Below are 22,433 nucleotides of genomic sequence, written 5' to 3' on the forward strand. Positions count from 1 at the left end.
GAGGGCAAAATGAGCCTTCTAGATTGTCAGGGGAGATGGCTGGACTCCCTTTGATTCCTGGTCTCTTCCCCAAAGCCAATTCTCATGGCTGGGGGAGTCTGCTGCCCTCACAAAAGGAAAGTCTGTCACCCCCTTTCCCCAAGACATGCACCCTCCCACGTCCCCCCTCCCCCAAACACACTATATATACACACAGGCCCCCTCCCCTCCTTCCAAGGTGTGGCTGGGCTCTCAGAGGTAGTGGAGGCGAGTGGGGGCGCTGGAATGTGAGAAGTTGCAGGTTCAAATGTGCCTCCTCCAGCTCTGAAACCCCAAACTTCTCCCCTCCCTTCTCCAAGCCTCGAGAATTAGTGTCCTCCCAAGGGCCTGAGTGGAGAAATCAGGGAAGGTGTGGCCCCCTTATGCACGCACCTACCTGTTCCTCCGCCCCATCCCCGAGGGGCTGAACAGAGCTCCCTGAGGGTTGGGGAGAAGGGCTGAGATCGGGGACATCCTGGGATGGCTCAGCCTCCTTCAAAGGTCCCCCTGGGGGGGCTGGGTTCTGAGGCCCTGGGGCACAGGTCCCCTGGTGGTAGTGGTTGCGGGGGGGGGGGGGGGGGGATCGTCAGGGATAGGGAAAGCCTCGGTATCTAGGGAGGCCGATGGTAGATTCTCCAGAAGGTCATTGGGTGGGGACCGGGTCTCTGGGGCAGGGCCTCGAGGTGGCACTGTGCCCAGGGGTGTGGACAGTGACTAACAGGGATGCGCCGCACTTGCGGCTCCCTCGGGGTGACTCCTGAAGGGGAAGGGAGAAGAAGGATGTTAGTGGGGACAGAGGAAGGGGATATCAGTTCCCAGGAGGAAGGGAGGCTGAGTCCCAGGAGAGGAGGCTGAGTCTCTGGAGGGCGAAGGAGACGCGGGTCCGGAGCGGGAGGGGGCAGCCGAGTCTCTAGGGCGGGGCGGGGGGGGGACCCTAGAAGCCCCGGATGTGGCAGTAAGCCTCGAGGCTGGCGAAGAGGATGTAGAGGAACCAGAGGCCCAGGAAGAGCGCGGTGGTGGCGAGCTTGGGGCCGCGCGGGCCGCCCAGCTCGCCCCCGATGTGCGGCCGGCGGCGGTACAGCAGCACGGCGATGCCCACGAAGGCGAAGACGGTGAAGAGCGTGACGGAGAAGGCCAGCGTGCCGGTGCGCACCTCGAACGGGCGGCCCTGCACCGCCCAGTACACGGCGGCCACCGACCAGGCCACCCCCAGGCCCAGGAACACGTTCACGGCGTTGGAGCCGGTCACGTTGCCGATGGACGCGTCTGCGCACTGGTCCTGCAGCGCCGCCACCTTGCTGGCGAACGTGTCTGCGGGGGCAGAGACACGGCGGTCAGTGGGGCTCGGCCGGTCCCCGCCGCCTGCTTCCCCGAAGACCCGACGCCATCCCTGTGCCCCGAGGAGCCAGACGGCGCGGTGGGCCGTACCCGCCTCCCACGGCTGCAGCTCGGCCCCTGCGACTTGACCCCCCCACCCAGGAGGCCAAGTGGGTCACCTTCCCTACGCTTGCTCTCCCGGAACCAGCTGCCTGCTTTAGAGGGGGCTTGTCTGCATTCAGTGGTATCCGCTACCTACATTCCATGCCATCCGCTGCCTGCTTTCTATGGGCTCACTGTCTGATTTGGGGGGAGGGGGCCCCGTCTCTGCACTCTATGGGGCCTGCTGCGTACTTTGGATGGGACTCGCCGCTTTCCATAGGAACCACTGTCTGCATCGCATGAATCCACCGCCTACTTTCTGTTGGCCCAATCATCCCACCGCCACCAGGCTGGACAAAATAAGTGTCAGGTTCCATCCGCACGCGATGCTGTTGCTGTCAACCCCCCACCCCCACCCCGGGGCATCGGAGAACCATTCACTGTAGTTTGCGGGGACCCGCCACCTGCTTTCTAGGCCTACAGCGCCACCACCTGACGGGTGAACATATCCACGTGGGGAAAAAAAATAAAGGTGCCCGCCTCCCCACATCTGGTCTTCCCACTCCTGTAAGAATTTCTGTCTGGACCACCTGGTTTCTAAGGGACAACCCCCCCTCAGGTTTATTTGGGAAGAGGGGATCATGGCCATTGTGTTTCCATGGGACATACACTACAGTCTGAGACTCCACTGTCCCATTTCCACGGCACCCCCGCCTCCAACGTCTGGTTGCGACTCTGCCCTCTCATCTTAGTTAAAGCTTTGAGACTTATTGGCCTCGTGCCTGTCATGCCCACCAATATGGTTGGATGGAGTCTCCCACGTGGTTTCTCCAGGGGAAGGTAATTAGCATTTTGTTTCTATGGTACCCACTGAATGGTACCTACGAAGTCCGCACCTTATTTCTGTGGGACCCCTCTCCTACCTTTCCCTTCAGTGCCCCGCCTCCTCCTTTCTATGGAACCCACCATCATATCTCTGTGGGGCTCACCATATGGGTTCCGTATGATGGGTTCCATCCCACCCCTTGATATCTGCAGAACCTTTCTTTTAGGTTCTACTGTCTGACGTCTCTGAGACTCTCCCCGGACACGCAGTTTCCCAGGGGGTTACCGGGGATGGAGGTGCCCAGGGCCACGAAGACTACAGCGTTGACAGAGTCCTTGAGGCCAACGGTGCAGCCAAAGTGGGAGGCCAGGTCCCCGATGAGCGCGGTGAGCAGGCCAATGACCAGGATGCAGACGCCGAAGCAGGCCCAGCCGTGGCAGTACTCAGTGGGGGGCACACAGGCGAATAGCACCTTCCAGAACACCGTCAGGAAGTGCATGACGTAGTCAAAGCAGGAAGGCAGCCGCTCCTCCCGGGACCCGTCCTCCTCCTCCTCCTCGTCCCCTGTGGGCACACGACCCAGCTGGGGCACACACCCATGCCTCCTCCTTTCCCGCCTGCAGACCCCTCCCATTCGGGGCTATTTCCAGGCAGTGAATTCCGTGAAACTAACCGCTTTCCCAGAATCCCTTGCAGCTAGGAGAATATACGGGCCCAGAAAAAAAAATACTCACTTTTCCAGAATCCCTCGAAGCTAGAGGCTGTACGCCAGGCTAAAAATATCAGGCTTGCTAGGATCCCTTACTGCTAGAGGTGGCCACATCCCTAGCTTAAAAAAGAGCCTTTTTCTCAGAAGCCTTTTCAGCTACCATCTACAGACAGGCATTTCTGTAGCTACAAATAATGACTTCCTCTGATTCACTGCAGCTAACGGTAGCCGCATACTCAGCTAATGGTGCTTGCTGTCCCAGAATCCTTTGCAGCTAGAGCACACCAGACACCCAGCTAACATTATTCACGTTCCTAAAATCCCCTCACACTAGCAACAGCTGGGTCCTCAGATAAAATACTCACTTTCCCAGAACTCCTTGCTGCTAGTGGCAGTCCTGTCCTCAGCTGAATACTTGCTTTCCCACAATCCCTGGCAGCAGGGGCCATATGACCCAGTCTGGCAATGAGACCTAAACAGAGGGTTTCTGGAAGGCTCCAGCTTTCCTGACACGGGCACAGTGTTACGGATCTGTTTGGCTGAACCTCGTCCAGGATGCCTCACTCACTGTTACAGTTGTGTGTGTCACGCACTGTGATGGAATTTCACCTGCTTTCGATTTGTAACAGGAAAGCACAGATGCTATGTTTTGTCTACTTTGCCCTAAACTGAGAAGCATAAAGCGATGAATGAGCAGTAGTGAGTGACTCGAGTGGCCAAGCACTACAGATGGAAGGATGCCGATAAGGAACAGCGTAACCCTCCTTGCTTCCCTGCCTCCTCTTTCTGCCTGCCTGGAATGTGAACTTGACACCTGGAGGTGTGGCAGCCATCTTGCAACCATGAGGGCAAACCCCTGAAAGTGGGAGAGAGAAATAAAGAGGAGCCTGGGCATTTAAGGATGTTACTGAGCTGCCAACTCTTTATCGCCTCCTCCAGATTTCTTTGTTCTGTGAGAAAAAGAAACTCTAGCGTGCACAAGCCACCGTGGTTGAGTTTTCTGGTGTTTGCTGCTGAATGCATTTCTAATTGGCTACAGTGAGAAGTGGCCACAGTCAGAGTGGGGAGAACACACTCTTGGGAGGGAAGGGGCTGCTATCATTGCATCTCTTGGGGGTTTTAACTGCCCTGCTTCAGATCCTGCCTTGGTTTCCTACTGCCCTTATACCAAGGACCACACTCCTGCGCTTGGCATCTGAGAACGTGCAGGCTCTGGCCTCTGCTTACTTCTCTGGCCTTTCCCATCTTCTTCAGCCTTTCTCGTGGAGGGAGCCTCGTGGTTATGTCCTTGGCTCTGGGGCTACCTCTCTGGTGTCAAACCCTGAAGCTGCTGTGTGATCTTGAATCAGGGTCCTAACCTCTCTGAGCCTCTGGAGGAGAGCCCCAGAAAGAACTCTGTGTGCAGCCTGGCCCGCCTCCAGTGTGATGGTTAACGTTGGAAGCCCCTTCTAGTGCCTGGGGACAGTCACTGATGCTGCAAACCAAGGCTGCCCTGCAAAGAGTTTACAGTTCAGGCTGGGACGGAAAGGATGTAAGACAGAAGCACCTCTATGTGCCAGACGGAACACGATTCATCCTCCAAGGAGGTGAGAACCGCCCTTCTCTGCAGAGCTCAAGGATCGAAAGGCATTTGTTGAACAAAGTGTAAAATGATCAAACACCGAGCCAGATACTTGGGAAACATCGGTTAAATGAGGTCATACAGGAAATGGACTTCCCAGCTGCCTCCTGGCACTCCACGGTCCCCGTCATCGCTGTCACCATCAGGATGATTACTTATTACTGGTCTGGTTTCCCCTTCCCCCTCCGATCTCATCTGTTGCTTTCTACAGACCCACTGGGTGACTCATGTTGGCTCTCCGTGACCACCATCTCACGCCTTCTCCTCTTCACTAAGCCTGGAGGGAGGGCTGCGACTCCCAGCTTTCTTGGATGGGAGGTTCAATTTCTCATCACATCATCACGCCCCACCCCAGCCTCTCCTTCTTCCTTCCACAGACTCCCGGAGCTTCCCCCACTGAGACTGAAATGACACCCAAGCTCCCTACTGTGGCCCATGAGGACCTGCACAGTCTGGACTCTGCCCACCGCCAGCCTCATCTCTTGCTGCTTCTTTGTGCCTGAAACTAGTCACCCCACTTTCCCCCGCAAACTGTGCCATGATCCGGCTGACTTCCAGACTCTTGGTTTCCCTCCGCCTAGAACACCTCCCTGTCTCCTCCCTCCTCCTGGCTGACTCCTATTCCAATTCAAAGACTCAGCTCAGAAGCCTCCTCCTGCAGGGAGCCCTCCCTGACCTTCAGGCTGGGTCAACACCCTATCTGGGCTCCCACAGCCACATCGGGTCCCCTGTCCCAGCCCTGCCCACTCTGGGTTGTCACTGTCTCCCCTGCTGGACGGTGAGCTCTGTGAGAACAAGGCCCACACTGTCATGGTTATCTCTTTGTCCCCAGCACTGTCCTACACAGGGCTGAAGATCCCTCTGAAACAGATACTGAAAGAATGTGGCTTCAGAGAGAGACACCACTTTGATTCTATTAGGCCTCTGAGCTGGTGTCTGCAGCTCTGCTACCTGGTACCTTTCCATCCCCGAAGCCTGGTTTCTTTTGATCCCACCGAACAACCACAATTCCTGGTGTATTTTCAATTCCTACCAGTTAGGCCTCCCTGAAGGAAATCTGATGTTGTATAAGGGACAGAAGCCTTGAGCTCCACCTCAGCTCTTTCTGAATTCCTTGTAGGACTTCAGGCCAGTCCCTCCTCTGCCTCTGGGCCTCAGTTTCCCCAATTCGTATCACAAAGGGCCCATGTTGGTCTCCGGGATTGAGTTTGTGAATCCAAGTGTCATGGTGTCTCTGGCCACAGGGGGGCAGTGTGGTCCCACCCGAGACCTAAGGAGGGACACCAGCGCAGGTGGGAGAGAGCTGGGCACCCTGGTGACCATCTCCATGGCAACGGAGGAATCCAGGCTGTCCGGGGAGGCCAAGACTTGTAACCTGGTCCCACCCTGGGGCTGTCTGATGAGAAAGCCCTGCCAGACGGCTCCTGCCCGAAGCTCTCCCCCTCCACCCCTCCTGAGGTCTTTCTCTGCATGTCTCTCCGTCTCTCTGTCTCTGGCCTTCTGCAGTTTAGGCACTTCGCTCTACATCTCTCGTGCTCTCTCCACGTCTCTGTCTTTCTCCGTGGTTCTCTGTGCATCTCTCTTTGTGTGTCCGTCTCTCCTGTTTGTATCCATTCCTTATCTTTCCCTCTGTCTTTCCCTATCTCTTTCTTTCTTGTTTTTACTCTACTCTATCGTGTTGTCCTTCTCATCCCTCTTTCTGTTTCCCTCCCTGTCCCCCTGTCTCTCCATCCCTCTCTCCCTCTCCTTTTTCCTCCTTCCCCACTTACCTGCGCTCACCGTAACGGCCTCTAAAAACTGTTCCCTCCAGGAATGGGTCCCAATCACCAAAGCCAAGTTGGTTTTCTTGATGAGTTTATCCACCGTGTTCTGAGGGTGAAAGGATGGGGAAGAGATCATTGCCCATGGCCACCTCAGGGCACCCCGAGGCTTCCTGCGGAACACTGGGGTTGAGGCTCACAGCCCATGCTCAGGGGTCCCCAACCCCCACAGCCGGGTTCACAGCAAGAAGGGGAAAGGGAGTGTTGCTGTCCATGGTGCTAGCAGAGGGATGGGAGGATGGTCTTGGACCCCTGGCCGCCCCTCCCTTGTGACCCCAACAGTTGATTCCTCCTGGACCCTCCCCAAGGAAATGACTCGAGGAAGCTGGGGCCCCAGAAAGTCACCTTAAAGTCATATGACTCCTCAATGATGACCTCCAGCCGGCAGTTTTCCCCAAGAACTGGCTTGCCCATCTCCGCTATCCTTCGAGCCTCTTCTTCCTCGGCTGTCAACTTCCTGTCTCCATCTCCTGCAGCATGAAGGATGGGAGTTAGACTCCAGGGAGGCCCACCTCACTGGTCCCATAATGCCCTTGCTACCTGTTCCCACTGAGAAAGAAAACTCTGTCTGCTGTCCTCTGGGAAGCCTCCCTGGTGGTATGCCCCCAGCCTGCCCCAGTGTCCCATCTGACCACCATCTTCCCCAGCCTAAGACCCAGTTGGTCCATGAAGTTCAGCTGGTGGGCTCTGAGCTTCATATGGAAGAAGCTGTGTGACCTTGGGCAATGCCTTGGACTCTCTGTGCCTCAGTGTTCGTATCTGTAAAACAGGCACAAAGACAGTGGCTACCTCATGGGTGCTTGTGAGGGTTAAAGACGTTTTTTCATGTGCGGTGCTTAACACAGTGCCTGCTACACAATAAATAATCCCAAAGGGTATTTCCTTTGTTAAAATCACCACTGTGATCATTATCATCACCACCCAAGCTCTGAAAAACATCCTTGAGTGTGTCTGAGGTGGTGAGGAAAGAAGGGATTCCCAATTTTGGTACAGATCTTGGACCCAGACCCAGCCACAGCTCATCTCCCCAAAGCATGTTGGTCCTTTGGTCCAAGCCCAGTACCAACTTAACCCTAATTCTCAGTGGAAAGTCACCTCCACCAGGAACACTCTCAGAAAACTCTGCCAGCAATGACTTTTACTGTGTTAAGCTGCTGGGATTTGGGGCCTACTCGTTATGGAAGCTCCTACTACTTACCCTAATATGATCTTTAGTCTGACCTGAATCCTAACCCCAAACCCTAATTCTGATCTCAGCTCCAAAACTACTCTGTCCCTCATCTTCAACCCACTGCCTCTACCCCCACCCCAATCTCTGACTCTGGCCCCAGTGTGAACCGTAAGTCCCCCAAAGTCACCTTAAACCCCCACCTAGGCTTTCACCTAAATCTGACCCCAATTCTAATCTGAGCCCACCGTAAACCCAGATGGGATCCTGCCTTAGCATTCTCCCAACCTTAACTACAAACAAAACACGATCTTGGGGCACCTGGTGGCTCAGTCGGTTGAGTGTCTGACTCTTGATTTCAGCTCAGGTCATGATCTCAGGGTCATGAGATCAAGCCCCACACTGAGCTCTGCACTGGGCATGGAGCCTGCCCAAGATTCTCTCTCACCCTTTCCCTCTGACCCTCCCTACCAACATATACTTTCTCTCTCTCAAAAACAAAACAAAACCATGATCTTGGCCTCCAAACCCCCCATTGTAACTCCAGATTCAAAAGGTCTTACCAACTCTGAGGTCAGTTCCAACTCTCACCCAGCCCTGAATCTGCCCTTATCTCACTTCTAACTTGACTCAAATGCGACCTGGAGGAGTAGCCTCCAGCTACTGGAACCCTCCCCTGAGACCTCCCTCCTGTGTCCCCCCTCCAGTCAAAGCTCAGAGGTAACCACTCACCTTGATTGAGCAGCAGAGCTGGGGAGAGAGAGAGGACAGAGAGAAGGTGAGATTGCTTCCCTGGGAAGCTCAGATCCATGAGCCTGAAGGAGTACCCACTAATGGAGTCTCCAAGGGTCCTCCCACCCTGAACCCCTTACCTCTCCCACAGCCCACCCATCACCCCTCACCTGAAATCCCTCGCTTAAGCCACTGCGGCTGGCCCAGCTCGATGAAGAAATTATCCTTTTTCTCATATTCCTCGTCATCAACTATCTTTACCTGAAGAGTTTTCCTGGGGGGGGGGGAGGAAGAGCACCCAGCATAAGCCCCCTCCCCAAGTTCCCAGATAACTCACCCACTGGCCCATTTTTTGAGCAGCCCTCCATCCCAGGGTCCTTAATCTCAGTTAATCCTCGCAACTGCCCCCACAGGAAGGCTCTCTATTATTCCTGCTTGACAGAAACAAGCCTGGAAACAACTAAGGAAGCTGAGGTTTATTAAAGAGCAACCTGAAGGATCCTGATAAAACCGAAGTTAGAGTAGGTCCTTCCTCTGCTCAAAATGTTCATATGGCTCCTGTCTCAGCCAAAATAAAAACCAAAGTCCTTACAGTGGCCCACAAGGCCCCATGCAATGTGGCTCCCCCTGCCCCACGCCCCCTTGCTCACCCACTCCAGCTACACCGGCCTCCTCACTGTTCTTTGAATATGCCAGGCCTGCTTGTGCCTCAGGGCCTTTGCACTGACTGTTCTGGCCACCCAGAACACTCTTCCCCGGGCTTATTCCCTCAGTTTCTCTGGATCTCTGTTCAAATTAATTTCTCATTGAAGCTCCCTCCCACCACCTTCTTTAATTTTGAAATCCAGGCCTGCCCGAACCCCAGCACACTGGCCCCCTTACTCTGCTCTATGTCTTCTTTGTCCTGTATCACCTTCTAACAAACCACATAATGTGTTTTGTTTGTTTGTTTGTTTGTTTGTTTATGGTTTGCCATTTGCTTCTTCACATTAAGATGTAAGTTCCACCGGGGCAGTGACCCTTGTTCCTTTACATTCTTTTCTGTAGCTCCAATACCTAGAACAGTGCCTGGCACATAGTGTGCCTTCCAGAAACATTTGTTAACTCTAATCCTCGGCTCAGGAGACACTCTGCTTCCTGCCCTCTATCCTGACCACTTCTGAGGGTTAACTGAGTGCTAATTGATTTTCTCAGCATCCCCGCTGCTATGGTAACCCAGGGGGTGACTAAGGAGAAAGAGCCAGAAGTTATTCGTGCCCTCCAGGCCCATAAGCCACCCCCCTCCCTCACAAAGCCCCTCTAACCCCAGAAGGCCCACAGCCCAGCCACTAACAGCTCCTTCAGCTGCAGGAACCTCGAGGCTCGGCCCCAGAACCCAGAAACACAAACACCCAGCCCACACAGTCACCCGGCAGAGGAAGCTCAGCCAATCACACCGCCCACACCCACACACCATCGCACCCCGCAGCCATTCCCTATGCAGTGGCAAAATCGCACAGACCAGATGCCTGTTAGCACAACACCCCCACCACAGCCTCGCGACTTCGCCAACCTGCAGAGCCCCACTGTGGTACCATGTAGACTCTCCTTCCTTATATCTCCCTCATTCTGCCTCTTGGTGTCTGTTTATTTTTATTCCCCTCAGTCTCTCTCTTTCTCTATCTCTGACCCTCTCTGTCTCAGGCTCTCCCCCAGCTCTCTGCCTTTCTTTCTCTGTGTTCTTTTCTCCCCATCTCTGTCTCTCCGTGTCCATAGGATGGAATTGCTAAAGTCCACACAACTCAAGCAAGGGGCTCTCAATCATACAGTCTCTCAGTGGACCCATCTCAACAAACGGAGGCACAGGACACAGCGACACCCATGCCGAGACAGATGCACACAAGACAGTCATGTGGGGACGTATGCCCACCTCCACCCTCATCCCCTCCTGGTCTCAGGATATTTTAAATTTTCTGTGGGTGAAAAGAAATGGCCGCCCCCAACCTCAGGAGCGGGCTGGGAGCTGTCCAAGGTGCTGGAACGCCGTGGCAAGAAGCAGGGTCTCTGGAGACATTCTCCTCACACACTGTGACATGCAGACAGCTGCCGACCCGGTGGCACGCTGACAGACAGGGTGATACACACACACACCTCCGACGCTCACACTCTCGCAGACACGCCGTGATCCGCTGACATGCGGTGACTGACACGCAGTGACACGTGTGCCAACGGGCGCCCTGACAGGCGTGCCCTCAGGGGACCCAGGGAGGAGAAACCCAGCTGGCAGGGGACAGCAAGAGGGACTCGAGCTAAACAAAGGCAGGACTTCCTGAGATCAAAGGAAGCAGCCTTTCTCCCCAGTCTGACACTCTGTCACCCTCATGCCTGCCTCCCGTTTCCTGGAAACCCCGCTCTCCCACCCTCTGCAGCCACTGATCTCGAACCAGTCTCCTTTGTATCCTGTCTCTTGTGCTTCTCTCTGACCCAAACTCTTTTCTCTCTGTCGCATCAAGAGGACCTCTCCTTCCCTGAGTCCCACTGAGTTTCTCTCAGGAAGAAGGTCTCTCTTTCTTCCCCACATCTCACTTCCCTTCAGGCTTCCTGGATTGTAGCCTTTCAATCTCCCTGGCGCCCTCTCTCCCAAAATGTCTCAGTTTCCTTCTCCCTTTGTATCAAAGTTGCTGTCTTTCTCTCTCTAACTCTGTCTCTGTCTCTCCATCTCTATCTCTCATCTTCTCTGTCTCTGTCTCTCTCTCCCATTCTCTCCCCACCACCCCATCTCTGGGCGGCTCTCCTCCACCTCGGTGTTGATCCTGCCTGGGGCCGCCCCTCCAGCCGGGCTGCTTCCAAGCACCTCTAATTAGCGCCTGTCCGTGAGAGGAAGGATGTGTTTCCCTAAACGCTAATTAGCCTCCTGTTCTCTGTCATCTGAAGCCACAGCTGGAAACTTGGGCGGGGGCGAGGGTGGGGGCGGGAGCAGAGGGCGTCCCAGCCTGGGGAAGCCGTGTGGGGGAGGAGAGGGCCTGCGGGGTCGCAGCAGGAGGGAGACGGGTTAGACTACAGGAAGGACCGGAATGAGCAGAAAGACAACTTTCCCCATTGGCCCTGCCTCTTGAATGTGATAGATGGGGTCTGGGACGGTGCCCTCAGCCCTCAGCCCAAGTTCTCAGCTCAAGCCAGACACAGAAGAGATGGAAAGGTACGGAGAGTCCGTAACTGACACATAACCCGAGTCAGAGAGCTAGACACTGAGGACCTAGATCTAGAGATTAACAGAGACCCAGAGATAGACTGCCAGGAGCGAGACGCGAAGGCAGGGATGGAGAGGCGGGGAGAGCAGTGAGAAACTGAGCGGAGGCCAAGGCACAGAGGCAAGGAGGAGGAGGGGGAAGGGAGCGCGGTGGGGGCTGTGCTCGGTGGGAGGAGCGTGGGCGGCAGGAGGAGGGAGACAGACGGGCGTGCGGGGGCGGAAGGGCTCAGGCAAAGGGGGGAGGCGCCGTCTGCCTCCCAGGCAGGCGGCGGGGGACGGGAGGCTGCAGGCACACAGTGGGGAGACTCGGGCATCTGTGTAAGGGGGTGGCCGGGTGTCTGGGCGTGAGACCAGCCCTGACGCCGTGTTTTAGCGAGCGTGTCTGTGGCTTAGTGATTCCGCATGTGCCACCGTGTGTGTTGGGTGTGTCTGTATCCAGCGCACTTCCCCAGACCCCACGCCACCTTCCGCAAATCCAGTGTCTTCCAGTGTCTTCCGTGTCTCCTCAGGCCCTGCCCTTACCTTCCCAGGCCCCCACAGTCCTACTCGGTCTCTTCCCAAAGCCTAGCCCACATTCCCCTTAAGCGTCCGGCCATTTCCCCAGGTTCAAGTGTCCGCCTACCCACAAGCTCCACCCTTTCTCTAGTCCCGCCCCAAGCTCCGCCCTCTCCCCTAGGTCCCGCTTTCTTCCGCCTTCCTCATCCAACTCCTTGGGTCCCTTCCCAGACCCCATCCATCGGCTTAGGCCTTGCTGCTTCTGTATTTCCATAGGCACCGCCCCACCTCGATTGGAACCTCCCCTCTTGTCCACGAGGCCGCTCTCCTAGGGGCCACATTCCATCCCCACGAGCCACAGTTAAATCCTCTACACTCCTCTCCCCAGACCTCTGTCCTTCTTCTCCTCCTCTCTCTCCTCTCCTGGCCCTATTTCCCCGGGTCCACTTTCCTCTCCTCAAACCAGCCTCTTTCTCCCCCGCCCTTCCCACGCCCCGTCCCTTCCTCTTAGCTCCGCCCCATCACTCCTGTCTCCTCCCTCCTCGCCCCTGTCCCGCCCCCTCTCTGAGCCGTGCCCCGCCTCCCCACTCAGGCCCCGCCCGCCACAAGACACGCCCCCCAACTCCGCCAAGGCCCGGCCCTCGTCCCGCGACCCCGCCCACTCCCACTGGTCGGCCGCGCCCACGTCTCCGGCCCCGCCCCATCTCCCTCCGAGCCCCATTCTCTCCCCTTCCCCGCGCGCTCACATGGTCTCGTCGTCGCCGAACTCGAGCTCGCCGCACGCGTCCTCGTAGTGCACGCCGCCGCCGCGCGCCGTGCCGTCCACCGTGCGGTACGGGAGGCGCACGGTTCCCCGCGCCCCCGAGCTGCGCACGACGCGCACGTCCACGGTGCCCATGCACTCGCTCACGTGCAGCAGGCGGTCCTGGAAGGAGAAGATGCCCGCGTGGTCGTCGTCCAGGATGGTGACGGTGGCCAGCAGTGGCGCCACCAGCCGTCCCTTGGGCCGCCCACCGCCGTCCGGCTCGAACATGCCCTGCGCGTCGCCCACGCGCAGGTTCAGCAGCCGCACGAAGAAGTGTTCGTCCTCCTCAAAGATGTCGTCGTCGATGATGCCGATGCGCAGCTCCTTCTGTGTCTCGCCCGGCTTGAACACCAGCGTGCCCTCACTGCAGCGGGAGGGGTGGGAGGGGGAGAAAGAAAGGGGTGTCGGTGGGTCCCCTCTATGGGAAGGAGGGGAGTCAGGGTATGCTTCCTGGAGAAGGGAAAGGCGCCACCGAAAACTCCCAAGTATGAGGATGGACAGGCATTACATAAATAATACTGAGGATGAATCAGGGTGGGCTTCCGAGGGTGGGAGGGAAGGGGCTGCAAAAGGGGAATAAGACAGAGTCGGTCCCTCCCTCATGGAACCCATGACGATTAGGAACGACAGCATTAAATAATGTTGAAGATGAGATCAGTGCCGGCTTCCTGGGCGAGTTTCTAGTGGACAGCAATGCTCCAGGCAGAGGGAACAGCACATGCAAAATCCCAGAGTGGAGAGAGCCTGCAGTGTTCCATAAACACACTTCTCCAACCTTAATGGGCACACAGATCCCCTGGGAGATCTTGCTAAAATGCAGATCTGGTTCAGTGGCTCTGGGTTTCAAGACTGCATTTCTAAGTCGCTCCCACAGACGTGGACTCTTCCATTAAGGATACAGGGGCCACACTTGGGAGTAGCAGGGATGTGGGGCCCAGAGCTGACCTTATTCACACTTCTGATGAAAACCTTTGAGTCCTCCTGGGTACCCACAAGAGAACGCCCACACTCCTTAACTTGGTGTCATTCATTCATTCAACAAAGACTCCCTGAGCATCTTCTCTGTGCCCTGTTCTGGGTGGTGCTGGGGACAGAGGGTGACGAGGCCCAGTCTTCACAGTGCTCACCGCATTCACAGGCCCGTGGGAGAGCCATATCGTGGTGACAATTACACATTTAATAATTTAATTACGGTCCATTCATTCAACAAATATTTACTGAACAGCTGTTGTGTGCTAGGCACTATTCTTAGTGTTGGGGAAACAGCAGCAAAAACAGATCAGAGGGGCGCCTGGGTGGCTCAGTTGGTTGAGCGTCTGCCTTCGGCTCAGGTCATGATCCCAGGGTCCTGGGATAGAGCCCCGAATGGGCTCCCTGCTCAGTGGGAAGCCTGCTTCTTGCTCTCCCACTCGCCCTCTCATGCTCTCTCTTCCACACTCTCTCTCTCTCTCTCTCAAATAAATAGATTTAAAAAAGAGAGAGAGATGGATAAACAACAAATGTAATAAAATGTCAGGTAGTGATGGTGTTATGGAGAAAAATAGAGGAAAACAGAGGAAAGAGGGTAGGGAGTGAGGTATTGTGTTAGAATGTCAGAGAAAGCTTTTCTGAGGGGTGACGTTTGAGCAGAGACTTGAGGGAGGTAAGGAAGGGAGCCACGTGGAGGATATCTGGGGAAAAGTATCCCTGGCAAAGGGAAGAGCCAGTGCTAATGTCCTGAGGCAGGAGCAGCTTGGAGTATTTGAGGAGGCAAGTGTGGCTCCAGTGGAGGGAGCAAGGGTGGGGGGAAGGAGATGAGGCAGATGACATCACAGAGGAAACAGGACAGATGTCAGGGTCCCCAGCTGGGAATCTGATGCTTACTCCAAGTAGGGTGGGAAGCATGGGGGGCCTCTGAGGAGGGGAAGGATATGAGCTGGCTTAGGCCTAAATGAGCATCAGTTGTGCAAGTCTCTGAACATATGTGAGATGCTCTATAATGGGGCAGGGGAAGAAATGAGATAATGACGGCAGAGTAGTCAGAGTGAAACTTTGGTGGGGGGCAGGGAATGAGTGGGCTCCTGGCAGGACTGTAGGCATCAAAGTGACTCTGGGATGTAAATGTACCTTGAAAATCTACAATTTCTCCTCCCAATCCATCCCAGCATGCACCAGTGGCCCCATTTCTGAAAGGTGTTATATGATTCATGAGTGTTCTCTATCATTACTGTGATCAATTTCATAAGAAACAGGTCCTGAGCTCCAGTTCTCCCAAAAAACTTCAGCTGTGTGTGTGTGTGTGGGGGGGGGGGTCAGAGAGACCGCAAGGTTCTGGCAAAGAGGTGGAACCAGATGACAAGACTGGGAGGAGACAGGTAAGGGGCTCCCTGTGGCTGTAGCCTTCCTCCCCAGAGCTGCTGTCCATGGTAGCTGAGGCACCCAGCCCCGTGAGCCCACCTGCTCCGAGCAGGGTCTCGCCGCTCTCTTGGCTTGTGTGATCTCGGGCGGTTAGGATCTGTGGCTCTCTGAACCTCAGGTTCCTCTTCTGTAAAGTGGAGCTAGTAACAGTGTCTACCTCGTGGCGGTGTTACAAGGATTGATTTATAAGACAAGGAAAGCACTCAGCACAAGTTAGCTAGTGATATTTGCATATTCAGATTAGAATCTTAGGGGCGCCTGGGTGGCTCAGTGGGTTAAGTGTCTCACTTTTGGTTTCGGCTCATGTCATGATCTCAGGGCTGTGAGATCGAGCCCCAGGTCGGGGTCCTCGCTCAGTGTGGAGTCTGCTCGTCCCTCTCCCTCTGTTCTTCCTGCTGCGTGCTCTCTCTCTTTCTCAAATAAATAAATAAAATCTTAAAAAAAATAGATTAGAATCTTAGAATCCTACAGTTATGGGATGTTAGAAATGTTAGCTTAGGTGGGGATTTTAGCACCAACTTTACCACATGGTTAAAGGGACATCACTGGTAGTGGGACAGCGGCAGTCATGGGCCTCCTGGTATAATGGACTGAGGAGAACATTGCATTGCTTGCATGAATTCTGGCCCAAAGTGCATCACCTGAATCCAATCACAAGGACACATCAGACAAACCCAAACTGAGGGTTGTTCTGCTAACTAGCCTGTCTTCAAAAGTGTCAGGGGCACGAAAGTCCTAGAGAAGCGGGAGGATGGATCCAGACCAAAGAACTCTAAAGAGACATGACAATGAAATGCAACATTTGGGTCTGGATCGGACTGGAAGAGAGGAAGGGAGGGAAAACACAGCCACGAGATGTTACGGGGACGATGGGCGGGGTGGGGGGGCGGTACAAACAGGGACCGCAGCCTGGGTAATAATATTGATTCAGTATTACATTTCCTGAGTGTGGCAGTCAGATTGTGACTGGGGGGGGGGAGTGGCTGTCATAAATCTTAGCAGGGGCACACTCAAGTATTTACGGGTGAGTGGTCATGCTGTCTGCAAGCCGTTCCCATCGAGCGCCACAATGATTAATAATAGTATATATTAGGGAGGGTGAGTGAAAGCAAAGAGGACAGCAAATGAACAGTTGGTGACTCTGGGCGCAGGTGATATGAGGGTTCACCAAACCATTTCTGCAGCCCTTCTGTGGGCGTGAATTTTTTCCAAAATCAAAGGTCAGAAAGACAAAGAACATGGGGATTTCAGAAACCAGGTATGATAGGAATATAGAAGACGTACTTGTGTTTCAACACTGGATGCAAAAATTCTGAGAAGATGAAAATGTGAGAACCAGCACATGGGAGACTAGTTAGGTGTGGAGTAGAATACCCAAATGTGGGAATCCTGGAATCTTAAAACTTTAGACCCTTAGCATGTTAGGATTATAGGGGCTTAAATCTCAGAATCTTGGAACAGGTGTGCTCTTCTGGTGCCTCAGAGATCATATTAAATTTGGAGAAACTGAGGCCCATGGATCCTAATCCATATGGTCCCTGTGGGCAAATCAGAAAATGGCTTCCCTCCCTCAAGACCCTTTATTTCCATGAATCAGGACATTGTCATAATAGACATACGAATCTACAATGTCCACTATGTGAATAGAGCTTTCTTAGATGTGGTACTCTTAGGCAGTGCACAACCTTTATAACCGTACATGACATCCCTGATTGCCCACACTGAAGCAGGAACTTGCTCAAGAAACAGGTTCCAGGGCTACACTTGGACTGGAACTCAGTTGTCCTGCCTCCCAGTTCTGGACCTAAGCTGCACTGATAAGTGATGCCAGGCCTGTGACCGTCACCTGGGATAGGAGAGCAGGGACAGGAGGAAGGTGTCAACTTTGCCTAGCTCTTTGGTTCCACCACTGAGCAGCATTTACTCCTACACTTCAGACATCTCAGTACTGAGGTCATTTGCAGGCGAGAGAGGCGCCTCTGATCCCAGCAGGTGACACCCGTCCTCACTTCCTCCTGCAAAACCTTTGGTGGGAGCAGCAGCAGACTAGGGGGGTGGGTAGGAGTGGAAGGGTGAAGAGCTTGAGTGACAGCAGGCCCCAGTATGGTGAATGCTTCTTCTTTAGTCTAAGGAGGTTGGGAGATGGAGGATGGTAGGGGGAGGGGGGAGGGGGCGTTCGGTCACAGGTGACCAAAGGGATCCCACGTTACAGGATGACAGGACAAAGATCCTGAGCTCCACTCAGGGGAAGCAGAATGGAGGGGGAGGCGGGAGGGTGGGAGAAATGAATGGGGATGGGCAGACCCAAGGACCTTGGACTGACCCGAGGTGGAGGGGATGATCTACAAATGCCTGGAGCTGCTCAAATACTGGAAGATGTGATCGGCAGAGGCAGGGGGAGGCTGGGGCAGAGTGGCGGAGCTGAAGATTCATGAAGCCCAGAAACTCGGCCCCAGCGAGAGAAGAGTTAAAGGGACGAGGGCGAGCAGAACTGAAGATCTACAATTAGGTCCGCCTTAGCTTTACCCAGGGAAGAGGATGAAAGGGGGGTATGGCAGACTACTTGGCAGGTGGAACCGGGGAGAAGCTCAGTCATCAACACTCTCTCCCGTCCTCTGCCTTAATTTCTTCACAGCTGACATTTTTCTGTCTTCAGTGTCTACTCCCTGATGGCCCGTCTTTCCCACGAGAATGTCAGCTGCTTTTGTGCAGACACTTGACGTATTTCATTCACTGCCGATCTTCAAGGCCCAGATCTGTTTCTGGCACATAGTAGACCCATGATAAACGTTGGTATTATTATAGGGAACTATGGCAGACTGCACATCAGTCAACAAACTACACTGTAAAACTATCGTTCTTGAAAGAGTGTGGTATGGACAGAAGAACTACAAACAGTTAAAGACTTCTGTGGGTCACACAAGGATAGAGAAGTCATCTTGTTTACTGTTCTGTGTTTTGTTGTTGTTGTTTTTTTTAAGGTGGGGAGGGGCAGAGCAAGAGGGAGAATCTTAAGCAGGCTCCACGCCCAGTGCCCAGCCAGACAGGGCTCTGTCTCACCACCCTGAGATCATGACCTGAGCCAAAATCAAGAGTCCCAGGCTTAAACCCACTGAGCCACCCAGGCGCCCTAACTGTTCTGTGTCTAAAGGTAGTACCCGACACATGGTAGGTATTCAGTAGGAGCTGCTGAAGGAGGGAAGATCACAGATCTCCTCAAAGAGGGGTGAGGAGAGGGACGGGGGTGCAGAGAGATACAGGAGGGTACAAAGGGGGGGCTTCTTTAAGGTGCCACCGAAAACCTGAGGATAATTTGGGTCCCGCCTCTTCCCTCTTATCCCATTTAATTTTCCCACCTAGCACTTAAAATCCCTCGATATTCTTAATCTATTTAATAGTTCATTGCTTTATTGCTACTTGAGGATAGGGGCCTTAGCTGTCTTGTTCACCACGGTACACCCCCAGGTATACAGTAGCTGCTCAATAAAGATTTTTACTTTAGTCATGGTGGGGGGGGGGCGGAGGGAGGGGACTTGTCCTACCCGGTAACACCACATAGAATGAGCTGTAGTGATGAACGCGGGGTGGCGTCAAGCGAAGACCGGGCAGGTAGCCGGTACGCTGGGGAGACGGGACAGCCCCGCTCTCTGGCAAACGCTAGAAGAGCGTGCGGTGCCAAGAAGACTCTCAGCGGGAACGAATGAACGAACCATGAATGAAAGCCGCTGGTGGATGGGCGCTGGAGGCAGCCCTGAGCCGGGCGATCGCGGAGGCCGCGGGGGGGCGGGACCTCCGCCCTGCGAGCCGCCAACCCACCTGTACTCGTAGTCGGAGCCGGCCTTGGCGGAGCCGTCCTCGGTGCGATAGTCCACGTAGAAGGTGCTGTTGCCCTCCCCGCCTTGGCAGGTGACGGACAGCAGCACCGAGCCACAGTTCTCCAGGCAGTGGTAGAGGCTGGGCTCGAAGAAGATGCGGCTGGCGCCGTCGTCCTCGTCCTCGCCGGGGCCCTCGGCCGGGGAGGCCCTGCGCGACGCGTCCACCGCGTGTCGCCGCAGCACGTTGCCCGCGCCCGTCATCAGCCGCGTGGCCTGGATGCGGTAGAAGGCGCGGCTCTTCTGCTGGTGCAGCAGCGCGTAGTAGTTGGCGATGCCCACCAGCTGCTCCAGGTCCTTGTCCGGGTGCTTCTGCTTGAGGTCCTTGAGGATCTGGATGACCTCGCGGCGGCTGGCGTCCAGCTCGCGGGCCTCGGCGGGGCTCGGGCCCAGGCCGCCCACCTCGCCCGGCACCTCGGCGCCCACGAACGTGCCGTCCAGCTCGATGCTCTTGGGGGGGTCGCCCTCGGCGCCGATGATGATGCCGCTGCGCGGGTCGGTGCGGTAGCGCTTGTACACGTACTTGTAGAAGAGCAGCCGCTTGTCGGCCATCCAGGCGAACACCACGCACACCGGGAAGAAGACGAGGGTCAGCAGCGCCTCCCACACCTGCGGGTGGCCGCGTGGGTCAGGACCGCCGCGCCGCCAGGGGGCGCGCTCGCCACCTCGCCGCCCCGCCGCCCGGCCGGCCCCCCCCCGCCCCCCACCCCCAGCGTCTCCCTCCCGGTGGTCGCCTGGCGCCCCCCATCAGCACCTCCGCTCCGCATCTCCCCGCACCTCGGTCCCTGCCCCGCTTCGTCCCCTCTCTGCTTCCCTCTTTCTCTCCCTGCCTCCGTCCCATTCTGCGCCGGTCGGTTTTTGAATCTTTTTTCCTGTCTTGTTGCCTCTGTCTCCTTGTCCGCCTTTTGTATCTTTTGTAGATACCCATCTCTCTCCCTTGTGAGATGCTTCGCAGTGTCTCTCCCCTTCCTGGTCTCTGCCTCCTTCCTGGTCGCCTGATGCATGCATGCTTCCATCCACTCACCCATCCACCCGTCCATCCGTCCATCTACCCACCCACCCACTCACCCACCCACCCATCCATCCATCCATCCACCCACCCATCCATCCATCCATCCACCCATCCATCCATCCATCCATCCATCCATCCATCCATCCATCCATCCACCCATCCATCCATCCATCCGCCTTTTATCACGTTGAGAACCACGCCCACCTGCCCCAGTGCTGGGAACTCAGCTCCCCTCAAGGGGCAGAGCCTGTGTCCCTTCCTGCCTCTCTTTCCTTCCATCTTTTTCTCCCTGCTCCACTTTCCCTCCACCCCTCCTCACCTGGGATGCCCCTGACGTGTCCAAACCCCACCCATCACCCAGGGCCTGCTCTCCACTCCACCTCCTACTAAAGCTCCCTGATTCCCTCTCCCCTCTCCTTTCCCGCCCTCCTCGCTGGACCAGTGACTACAGCCTTTGCCAGACTCTCCTTAGAATCTGGCCCTTAGGGACGGGACTTTGACTCTAAAAGAAGCAAAAGTTGGCTCCCCTTACAGCCTCATACAGCGAGTTTCCATGTTTATATGCTACCTCCCCAGAGAAACAAGGCAAGGCTGAGTCCAGATCCTGGTTCTAGAAGAGGGAGGTCTGGCTCAGCCTCTTGCCTGTAAGGTGGGGGCGTCCCCAAGACTGAATGAGCTTATGTACCCCTAACACTTAGCACTGTCAGCTCCTGACACGTAGAAAAGACTCAAAATGTGAAATTAACATTACCATTATTATACTAGCACTCACTGAGGTCCGGGACTCAGTCTGCAAGTAGTTACATTTCTCATTAAAGATAAGGAAGAAACCATTAAAGGTTATCTACCATCAGAGGGCCCCCAGAGGTGTCTTTAAAATGGCCTTAAAAGGGAAAATATCATTTCTGATCCAATGCCCACACACCTTGTCGCTGTGTTTACTGATTGCTCAGAGAGAAGGGCAGGACTTGGAAACAGAGCCTCACAAGGCCACCAGGCAGGTCTGTGAAAAGAAGCTGAATTTTCTACACAAGCTGTAAAATGAACTCTGGCCTTGTGTTCATTGCACTGGTCACTGTGTATATCGCAACAGGATTCTCCCAGACAGCTTCCAACCCCTAAGATTTGCTTCCCTGCGCCCCAACCCCCACCCCCACCCCCCGCAGGTAAATAAAAGGCGAATCTAGGAGACTCATATCTTCCTTCCAGGGCACCTACTGCGAATGGGCATATGGACTTGCCCACCCTGGGAGGGAAGTGAGACAACTTCAGTGGACAGGAACACCCCCAAGAGGGGGCATCTCCAATGTGGGGTCCTTTGTGGACTGCCACCATGATTGGGGCGGGAGATCTGGCCCAGCGACTCATGGGGCAGGCCCACACAATACACACCTGTCCTACGTCCTGCCTGACCTCAGAACCTCCCGCTGGACATGCGCAGTGGCGAAAAAACCTGCTTCTAATAATTGGAGTCTAGAACGCAGCTCTGTTACACGTATATGAAGTATTTCCCCGATGCTCTAATATATGCTGAATGCGCTTATTTTTAATCTTGTGGCTACCCACTCCTCTGCTCAGCTCCTTGCATGGAACGTTTCCTGATCTTTTTCTTTCTCTTAAACCCAAACTTATTCGGTAAAAGTAGGTGCTGGCATCTGGTACCCACACCATGACTTTTAACGTAGCTGTGCTGAAGCATTTCCATGTGGAAATGCACATGGCTCCATCAGACATCGCTTTCCTTTATATCAGTTTGGCCATTATACAGACTTTCGGAAAGCCAGCAGCACAGGCAAGTTCATTAATGGGCGGAATCACTCACATTTACTCTGTCCTAGGCTTGCTGTTCTGAGCCCTTCCATGTGTAATTTGTTTGATCCCCACACCACCCTCTGGAGTCAGGGCTATGCTGATGCCCAGGTGACAGCTGAGGAAACTGAGGCACAGACAAGGTGAGGAACTTGCCCAAGGAACAGCTGGGGAGAAGCAGAAGTGGAGTTTGAACCCAGCGTGTCTGGGTCCAGGGTCCACGCACTTGGCTACTGGGGGAGAAGGCCTGTCTTCTCTCATCTAAGAATTTCATGTCCAATTAAAGGGTAACAAAGCATTTGCTAGAAAAAGGGAGCACTGGGTATGAAGGGTCAAGAACCAAGGATCCGGTCTAACCCCTTCCACGGTTCAGATATGAAAACTGAGGCCCAGAGAGGGTATGGGCTTTGCCTGAGGTCACACAGCACTTGGGGAGAAAACTCAGAGCCAGACCCATCTTGCTGCTCCAGTTCTCTATGTTGAGGAGGAAGTGGCACCATC

The 22,433-nt window shown here is 55.0% G+C and overlaps 1 protein-coding gene across 3 annotated transcripts in view; it reads right to left on the bottom strand.

Annotated features, from left to right (window-relative positions):
- Positions 1 to 952: 952 nt before the first annotated feature.
- Positions 953 to 22,433, bottom strand: part of SLC8A2 (solute carrier family 8 member A2) — a gene marked incomplete at both ends in the record, with an annotated part of 28,891 nt that continues 7,410 nt past the window's right edge. The window contains 8 exons of one of the 3 annotated variants that reach the window (XM_080828101.1): positions 953 to 1,329; positions 2,549 to 2,827; positions 6,363 to 6,462; positions 6,759 to 6,883; positions 8,314 to 8,331; positions 8,484 to 8,587; positions 12,784 to 13,206; positions 19,056 to 19,720. In XM_080828101.1, coding sequence (XP_080684227.1) covers positions 953 to 1,329; positions 2,549 to 2,827; positions 6,363 to 6,462; positions 6,759 to 6,883; positions 8,314 to 8,331; positions 8,484 to 8,587; positions 12,784 to 13,206; positions 19,056 to 19,720 — 2,091 coding nt within the window. Of the gene's footprint in view, positions 1,330 to 2,548; positions 2,828 to 6,362; positions 6,463 to 6,758; positions 6,884 to 8,313; positions 8,332 to 8,483; positions 8,588 to 12,783; positions 13,207 to 19,055; positions 19,736 to 22,433 lie in introns of all 3 variants that reach the window. The other 2 variants (XM_080828099.1, XM_080828100.1) reach the window with 2 other exon arrangements.

The sequence above is a fragment of the Martes martes genome, assembly GCF_963455335.1.
Source record: "Martes martes genome assembly, chromosome: 17".
Taxonomy (NCBI): domain Eukaryota; kingdom Metazoa; phylum Chordata; class Mammalia; order Carnivora; family Mustelidae; genus Martes; species Martes martes.